Source organism: Sorghum bicolor, chromosome 6, assembly GCF_000003195.3.
Source record: "Sorghum bicolor cultivar BTx623 chromosome 6, Sorghum_bicolor_NCBIv3, whole genome shotgun sequence".
Lineage (NCBI taxonomy): Eukaryota > Viridiplantae > Streptophyta > Magnoliopsida > Poales > Poaceae > Sorghum > Sorghum bicolor.
Window position 1 is genome coordinate 52,506,595 of NC_012875.2, and position 9,669 is coordinate 52,516,263.

Below are 9,669 nucleotides of genomic sequence, written 5' to 3' on the forward strand. Positions count from 1 at the left end.
AACTTTCATGGTACCTATATGCTGCAAGGGACCTGGGCTCGCTTTGCAATAAACAAGGACAGTCCTTGCTGGAAGACTGCTGCAGCAGTACAAATATTCAACTACTACAAATGTATTGTATAAGTAGATACAGGTAAAGAAATCTACGAAATAACACTAGACAACAGAGCAGAGAGAGACAGCGAACGTTGGTCTCATCAATCTGGCCGATGGATAAGGCCTAATCGAGTGTTGGTGGCACGATGGGTCGACTCTCTACAGGAGCGAATTCAAGACAGAATTACAAATAATCTCACGTTAGTCATTTTCATAGGTTATGGTGCCATTATATGTGTGGGTCAGTGGTTTTATGCAATTGAGTGTCTAATTTTTTTAATGAATAACAACAAGAACGAGGCAATCAAGATGTCCATATAGAGGAGGAACAACACACGACAAAACCCTTATTTGACGCGTGTGCATCGGCATCTATTAGCAACTCACAAACACGTGTCAAGAGGTGAGTTGTGAAATAACCTCCTAGTCATTGTCGATGCCATGGAATTGACAGAACCGGCAGCGGCTGTGTATGGAGACTAGTATTCGTGTTTAGACTCCAATGTCCTCCGGGCTTAGAAGGTTGTCTAGGGGATGGCTGCCAACGGTGGTAGAGTTGTGGATGACAAGGCAATTTGGTGCCACCGTACGTTGACCGGGCAATGGAGAACAACCAGTGGGCGGGGTTGACAACAGGGGTGATCGAGCGCAAGATTAGGTCAATTTTAGGCGGAAATTTCACGTGCATTTAATAGACTGTCACATACTAAATTTTATGACATGCTGATAGCAAGAGCGCAGGGAAGGAAGAAAACTTGGGGAGGAAGAAGAACAGTAGGGGAGGAATCTCATATGAGTGCTGGTAAAAGTTTAGAGTTTACAAATTTCATGTTCCCCTCTTTCTCTCTCACTCGTTACATATAAGCCACGCACACACGCCACTCTTGGCTAAGCACCGCCAGGTTGGGTTTCCTGACCCTCTTGGGCCGCACTTTGACAGGCTGGCCTTGGGAGCCTTGCTCACTTGAGTCTGCAGCGGACCATCCTGCCGATGTGGAAGGAGAGGGGTGACTTAGGCTGCTGACACATGCCAACGTTTTTAAGAAGATGGAAGAAGTAAACTTCATCTAAATAAAATTCTCTTAGCACGGTTACCAACTCACTATGAGTCATTAGATGAAATGTCTACGAGAACTAGAATGAAACTTTTTATCGAGTGTGTGTTTTATCCATATTTATTTCATTCTATAGTTTTGGAAATTAAATAATGCAAAATTGATCACTTTGATGTCACGGTTTCCTTGCTTCCTAGACTGTTTTATGTTTTGGAAAACTGTGTAGACAAGTTTCATTCCAGTAAAACTCATTTTATCTCATGAAACATTTTACCATATCTCTCTTCATCAATATTATACCACATCTATTTTTAATACCCATAAAACCCTACTAAAACTGGTCTTAGAGAATAATGCATGGGTGGTCGATGGTGAGTATTATACCAAAGCAAAGTTACCATACTAATTGTAAAACAGTGTAAATTTAATTAAAATCAAAATGATTTAACTTGGTAAAATACTAATCGTGTTTTTTTATTATATATAGGGAGAACGAATAACATAGATCCCGTGATGACATTGTAAGGCCTTGTTTAGTTGGAGAGGAATTTTTTTATGTCACATTAGATGTTTTGTAGGATGTTGGAAGGGGTGTTCGAATACTAATAAAAAAATTAATTACATATGAATTTATTAAGCCTAATTAATCTATCACTAGCACATATATTGTAGCAAGGCTAATCATATACTAACTAGTCTTAAAAGATTAGTCTCGTGTTGTCCAACTAAACTATATAATTAATTTATTTTTATCTATATTTAATACTCTATGTATAATGTTCAAACATTTGATGTGATTGATGAAAACTTTTTAGATTGGAAACTAAACAAGGCCTGAGAGGCACGCCGTACGTTGTGCAGCAAAAGTTGGAGTGCCAACAACACATGCACCTAGACTACACTGTAGAAACCAACCTACGTAAACTCTGCATGTGGAGGACCTCAGCGTTATCCCTCATGTAGTCACGTGATGCCAGAGACGATCATGAGATCGATCCGGAGATGGAAAAATCTTTGCTTTTGGCAGCGTCCGCAAGGCCGGCAGCGGCGCTCGTGCATCAAAAGTTCTTTGACTTCCTGTACTTTCGCGTCGTCAGACTCAGACTCGGACAAGATCACGGGCTCCGCGCTAGCTAGGACTAGGACACGGTCCGCGGCCGGGAGTCGCGCGTAGTAGGATAGGGTCGGCCTCGCGGCGATGAGCCGACCGCCGGCCGGCTGGCTGGCCGAAGCGGCCCGTGGTCAAGGTGAGTCCGGCCGTTTGGAGCGACGTGCATCTCTACGTGTTGAACTGGCCAGCTTAGGGTTTTAGTAACTCGATCGAAATTCTAGCCTTGTTTAGTTCCAAAATAGTTTACAAAATATATACTATAGCACTTTCGTTTGTATTTTACAAATATTATTGTCCAATGATGGACTATGCTCAAAAGATTCGTCTCGCAAATTACAGGTAAAATTGTATAATTAGTTATTATTTTTATCTATATTTAATGCTTTATGCATGTGCCGTAAGATTTGATATGATGGAGAATCTAAATTTTTTTTGCAAAATTTGTTGGGAACTAAACAATGCCTAAACTTTTTTTTTGAATTTTAACACTGTAGCACTCTTAAATTATAGTTAACTGTATAATTAATTATTATTTTTATTTATATTTAATGCTCCATGTATATACCGTAAGATTCGTTGTAATGGAGAATCTTGAAAAAAAAAAATAGATTTTGGAAACAATGCCTCTGTTGTCTTTTTATATGTCAACTGTTGAAGATACCAGACATTGCATAGAGGTTGTGGACGTAAGTGGGGTGCACGTGCTCAAGTGCACCGTTATGTATACAAATCGAGCCTATATCAGTTGGTTACATGTTTTAGGTGAAAATTTTCTATTTGAATTCAGGTCTTCAACTTCATATGGACAAACCATTTTTTGTATTTTTCTGAGTTTATTTTAGGATTTAATTAACAACACAATCTTTTAGTGGCGAGCAATAAGACATTTGCTACGATTTTGTTAATCTCAAACTTTGAAATAAACCTCAAGATTAATATCATGTTTGTTTAAGAGCAACTCCAGCAGAGTCCTTACTTAAAGCTCCATAGCTAAATATAGGTGTCTAGACAAAAAAAGAGCTCCAGCACAACCCCGATTTAGGGGTGGACACCCAAATCTTTCCCTTAGCCTCGATTCATATTGGCCCAACAACCTAGTTCCCATCCGTTGGTTTCCTCTCCATGCATCTACAGACCACGACTGCCCGCCCAGAGTTCCCCCCTGTCCGGCCATGGAGCGCGAGCCCAAGCCATTGCCTCTGCCACGACTGCCCCGAGCTCATCCGGAGACCTTTTAGCGGCGAGGACGACACGAGCTCCGGTGGTGCAGCGGCCAGAACTGCACGGGCGTCTTGCCCCGCCATGCGAGCGACCTCGGGCGCCCTCCTCCGACCACCGCATGGGTACGGTGCAGTGCCTCGCCGCGCAAGCAACGTTGGCCCTCCAGTGCACGACCGTGATGTTCTTTTTTTTTGAAAGGACATCGAGAGATTTGCCGTATTTTACTAAAAGAGAAAAGGATAAATACAATAGACCACAGAGTGATCCCAACTCCCACCACTTACAAACAGTGAGCACAACCACTTACAACTCGTAAAAACAATCCATTGTGAAGCTCCAAAGAAACCTAGACAACCAAGGCAACAAACCTGAAGGAGATGAAAACAACCAAAGGATTAAGCATCATTGCCTATGGTTGACTTAGCAATGCGGTTTGTTCAACGGACTCTTTGGTCATCATTGCCACCTCTTTCGAGGTCCTTCCTTTTCTTTTGCCAAAAATAGATTACCAAACCGTCAAAGTCTTTACGAACCGGTTTGTCCACTTTAGCCTTAGACCAAGAGTAAATGGAGTCACCAGAAGTAATAGTGTGTAGGGCATGGAAGCCTCTCCAGTTCACAATCTTATCCCAGACTTGCTTAGTGAAGGAGCAACCTGAGAGAAAAACACTACCATGGTTGATAAGTTGTGCTGATAAATTGAAGCAAATTGGGCAGATCTTTAACTTGTTTAGGCTCTGTTTCTGCTATCCAAATTGGGTTGATCTTTAGCTTGTTTGTATCGGTGACAATTAAATAAGTTATAAGCGCTCTTAGTTGTATATTTTCTGTCCGAGGGTCCAGTGCCAAATGATTTCATCTCTCTCTCATTCTCTCTCTGATATTATTAATTGCACAAAATAATCTGATAAATTCTTGTACCTCTGTCTAGATATTCTTAAGTTCTCATATCAATTGAAAAAAAATATCATTAAACATTCTTTATTACGGTCCAAACTCTAAACTGTTGTCTTAACATTTTTATTGCAGTCTAACAACGACAATAAAAATAGCAAACAGTAATAATAACCTACAGTGGGTCAGCTAAATTTCAAGACTCAGGCCCTGTTTAGTTCCCCATCCAAAAAATTTTCATCCATCCCATCGAATTTTTGGACACATGCATTGAACATTAAATGTAGATAAAAAAATAAACTAATTACACAGTTTAGTTGAGAATCGCGAGACGAATCTTTTAAGCCTAGTTACTCCATGATTAGCCTTAAGTGCTACAGTAACCCACATATGCTAATGACAGATTAGTTATGCTTAATAAATTTGTCTTGCAGTTTCCTGACGAGCTATGCAATTTGTTTTTTTATTAGTTTCTAAAAACCCCTCCCGATATCCTTCCGACACATCCGATGTGACACTCAAAAAATTTTCGTTCCCAATCTAAACAGGCCCTCAGTACCTGGCCGCCGGTATTACCGGCGCTATCAAAGTCAATAGATGGATGACTTTGCATGCCATATGTAATCGCTAACCCAATCATGATGAGTCTACCCCCATTGTTATCCGCAATCCGTCCCAGGTGTCCTTTTGCAACCGCCGGAATCAGCTGGTGCCATCTCGTCGCATGCACGAGCTAGAACGAGTAAAAGTGAATTAATAAGCCGCCGGAATCTTTCCGGGAGTAGTACTTTTCTGCGTAGTTTGTTCGAGAGTCAACGACGGCGACTTCCGGGCGATGGAGCCGCTCAAACAGAGACCACAAGCGGCACAGCGAGAGGCTTCGTGGGACCTGCATGGTTGACATGTGGGTGTGCTGCCGCAAGCTCGAGTCAGATCTTGTAGCTGCATGTCTAAACTACAATGCACATGTGTCCTTTGGCATGCATGCATGCATGCACCTGTGTGCACTCCGACTCCTAATCATTTTAACTAGACTATTGCCAAACAAGAAACGAGGCCTAGTGTACCGCTCGTTAAGGACTTGTTTAGTTCCAAAAATTTTTGGGAAATCCACACCGTAGCATTTTCGTTTGTATTTGGCAAATATTGTCTAATCACAAGCTAACTAGGTTCCAAAGATTCATCTTATCAATTCCGAACAAACTGTGCAATTAGTTTTTATTTTCGTCTATATTTAATACTCCATATACGTGTCTAAAGATTCGATGTGACAGAGAATCTAAAAATTTTTGCAAAATTTTTAGGAAACTAAACAAGGCTTAAAAGAAAAAGGTACAAAGTAGTGGAGTACAGTATTTTGTAGGAGTACATGTGTGTTGCTTCAAAAAAAAAGTATTTTGTACATGTGTTTATCCGGGGGCCTCCGGGGTGGTGCGGTGCGGTGGCCACACTTGAGTGCATATGCATCTTAATCGCAAGCTGCCGGTTGCTACACTAGCTTGAGTGCATGCATATATGCATCACCAAGTCAAGAATCATCATCAATAATGCCACCTACGAGCCAGTAGTATTAGCGGCCGGTGGACCCGGTCCTTACATCACTATGAATTGACTAAGCAAATGGAAACACTCCACGTGATGAGATCGATCGATGCAGATGGCTAACGGTATCACTATGCAACAGCTAGCTAGCTAGCTAGCTAGCTTAGCTACGACGTAGTACGTGGGATACATCAGTACGGTTCGTAGCGGCGTCTTCAATCCCAGCCGTCCAAGACGAGGTCCATGATGGGCAGCCAAACGTACGTATGTAAGTACGTCCAGATCAAAGCCCGGAGAATAAAGATCGTTCACTGCGAGTACTAACTTTTTCCAAGCGCCGTCGCTTTTACGATCCATGAACGAGCCGGCGATCGATGCATGCATCTCTCTAGACTAGCGGCAACCAGCATGCATGTCACTATACGCGCATGCAGTTAGGAGACCCAGTCCACAACTGCATGGGCAGTTGGTCGCACGAGGAGCCAAACGAGCTCGCCTCACCAGTCACCGCCTTACCTTTTTTAAGTTTTGTTTGGACGTAATCGGATTTATATCAATCTACATATGTTGAGGTAGGTTGAAGTGGAATTTAAACTAAATTCTACATCAATCCACTCCAACACATATGGATTGAACTGAATTCGATTACATCTAAACAAGGCCTTACCTGTGATCCGATGCGTTGAGATCGCGATCGTGATCAGGTTCCTGCTTATCGTGCAGGAAGCGTACGTAAGATGAGCGCGCGCTCATCGCTAAACGTACAGCCGGCTGCTACTAGGTGCAAGCGAGCTCACGCGGCAAAAGTGTCGAAACAATGTTTGTGATAAAATAAAACCGTAACTTCGTGACTCCTTAGCTTGCTACTCATGAATGCAAAGGAATTACGACTTTCATATCTCCGCGCTATACTAGAATTAACCACTTGGAAGTGTTCTAAAGACAGTTTTTTTTTGGAGGGGAGGGGGGGGGGGGTGACATATACGGATTCTAATTCACTAGGAAGTTCTCAAAGAATTTTGATAAAATTTATACTAACTCTTTGAAATTAATTAGCTTTCAAAAATGAAAAATTACTCCACCCAAAAAATTGATTGTTCTGTTCCTCGTATGTTTTTAATAGGTAAATTCCATTCCACTTTAAGAGGATATATTTTCTTCTTAGATGATCTTACTTTACTAGAAGTTACACTCATCGTTCTAATATAAATTGCATATTACTTTTATCCTAAGTCAAACTTCTCAATTTTTCACTGCTCTATAGCAAAATATATAAACATTTGTACCATCAAAATTTATTTTTATTGAGTTCTCCATCATATATTTTGCATTCATTTGTACATGTACACACGCTAATATTTATCTCCAAAACCTCGATAAAAAAATGTCGGATAAACCTCGATTAAAATACTCCAGCGAGCCACATGTTCTCTGTTGACACGCCTCCCGCAAAATGCCAATTTAGATACGCTTTACACAGAGCGTACGTGTTGGAGATCCGTTCATTCATCAGCGTCAGACTCTACAATCGCCCTGCCCATCCAAACCTGCCTCCGTCGTTAATCATTCTTGTCGTAGTATATCCAGACACGCGTTTCTTAATTAGGGAAATTCACAAAGTCTTTCAAGCCACTACGCGTTTTTGCTGTAGCCAGCTTTGTAGTACTTAGCTTGGTCTCTCCTTTAATGATCTTACTAGATTCAGGTTTCAGAAATACTATGCTTTTCCCTTTATTATTATGTTTTGGATCGGCTCCAGCTGTACATAATTTCCCATCCTTTTTTTTTGAGCGAACATTTTCTATCCTTTCTTGTTTCTTCAACAGCACAAAAACTCAAGAAAGTTCACAGTGACTGCTCCCTCTCTCTCTCAAAAAAACGAAAGAAAAAATCGCAACAACTGATCAAGTGGACAGTATGTAATGTAAGCTAGCAGTGAATAAGTCATCCCAAATCAGTAGTAAAATCTGAAAGCGTCAAGGAGCAGAATGCCACTTGGGCAAATAATTGCACGTCATGTCGTGAAATGCATCGCCGGCTTAGCTCACGTGATCTGATCAACAGCCAAGCAGACTCAAGATTAAGTTATAAAAAATATTTTTATATAATAAATTTATTTAGAGATATAAACAGTAATACAATGTACTATAAATGTAATCAAATTTCAACTAATTTGACCAGCACAGATCTCGTAATTACATTTTGGGGACTGGGGGACTACGATCGAAATGGCAGTGTAAAGACTAGAGCGAGTCCACTTAATCAAGAGTGGTCAAAGAAATTCACCGGGCCGGGGGAAAGCCCTAGGATTTCAGGAGTACTTTACTACTCTTCTGTCTTCTCGGTACCCCTAACTGAATTCTCGCCTATAAATACAGGGCACCGCCCCGTAGGCCGTAGTCTTGTCCACGGAGAGCATCAGCCACTCGACGAGCACAGAAAAAACCAGATAGACACGGGACAACCTCGGCCGCTGAGAGTTCTTGTGCCATCCTCTCGTACGTACAGCTGTGCAGCTCCGATCCATCGAGAGACGGACATGAACATGGACTTCACCGGAGACGCCGACGGCTTCGCCCTCGACTTCATCGGCGACCTCATGTTCGGCGTCGACGGCGGCAGCGTCCCCGTGGCCAGCCCTGTCGTAGTTTCCGACGACCTCACCTTCCCCGTCCTGCTGCCACCTCATCAGCCGGAGTTCCAGCCCGTGTCGTTCTTACCACAGCAGCAGCAGCATCAAGGATACATAGACGTGGGAGCTGCTCCGACCGCCGCTTCGGTCGTTGGCGAGGCGCCGGCGGCGTTCCGGGCGCAGGAGCCGGCGCGACCGGTGATGATAAAGTTCGGGAGCGAGCCGTCGTCGCCCGTGGCCACCACCATGAGGCAGCCGCTCACCATCTCCGTGCCGCCGAGCTCATACGCCTGGGCCGCCGCGCCGGCCGTCGAGGACTTCCGCAAGTACCGCGGCGTCCGGCAGCGGCCCTGGGGCAAGTACGCGGCGGAGATCCGCGACCCGAAGCGGCGCGGCTCGCGCGTGTGGCTCGGCACGTACGACACGCCCGTGGAGGCCGCGCGCGCCTACGACCGCGCCGCGTTCCGCATGCGCGGCGCCAAGGCCATCCTCAATTTCCCGAACGAGGTTGGCACCCGCGGCGCTGATGACCTCTGGGCGGCGCCGCCGGCCCCTCCCGCGACGGCGAACAAGCGGAAGCGGCAGCAGATGGTGGAGGGTGAGGACCCCGACGTCGAGGTGGCCGCGGTGGTGGGCAAGGCAGTGAAGATGGAGGCGCCGTCGTCGTCGTCGTTGACCCAGGCGTCCTCCGCCTCGCCGTCATCGACGGTGACGTCGTCGACTACGACAGGGAAGGGCGGAGGTGCTGAGTGGCTGCCCGTGACACCGTCGAGCGGGAGCTCGGAGCAGTACTGGGAGGCGCTGCTCCGAGGTCTACCGCCGCTGTCGCCGCTGTCACCGCACCCAGCGTTGGGGTTTCCGCTGCTTAGCGTAAACTAAACTAAGCCGCCTGAGACTGTGCCTGCTAGTGTTACCACAGACTGACGGCATGTTGCGTTCGGGTGTTCACGAGATTGTAAATTTGCAAGGGGTTGGACTTGGACCATCTACAGTAGGAATATAAATTGCACAAATAAGTTTATATAAGCAGAGTACTAGGAGTAGATCACCACCTACAGTAGACATATAAGTTGCACAAATAGTTCACTTTTAACAGAGGGATCTAAGGGTTTTTTGCA

General features: G+C 44.3%; 1 protein-coding gene across 1 annotated transcript; it reads left to right on the top strand.

Moving 5' to 3' along the window:
- On the top strand, positions 8,160–9,669 carry LOC8055957 (ethylene-responsive transcription factor 6). Its single transcript, XM_002446838.2, has one exon. The coding sequence runs from the start codon at positions 8,459–8,461 to the stop codon at positions 9,428–9,430; it is 972 nt and encodes a 323-aa protein (XP_002446883.1). The 5' UTR covers positions 8,160–8,458; the 3' UTR covers positions 9,431–9,669.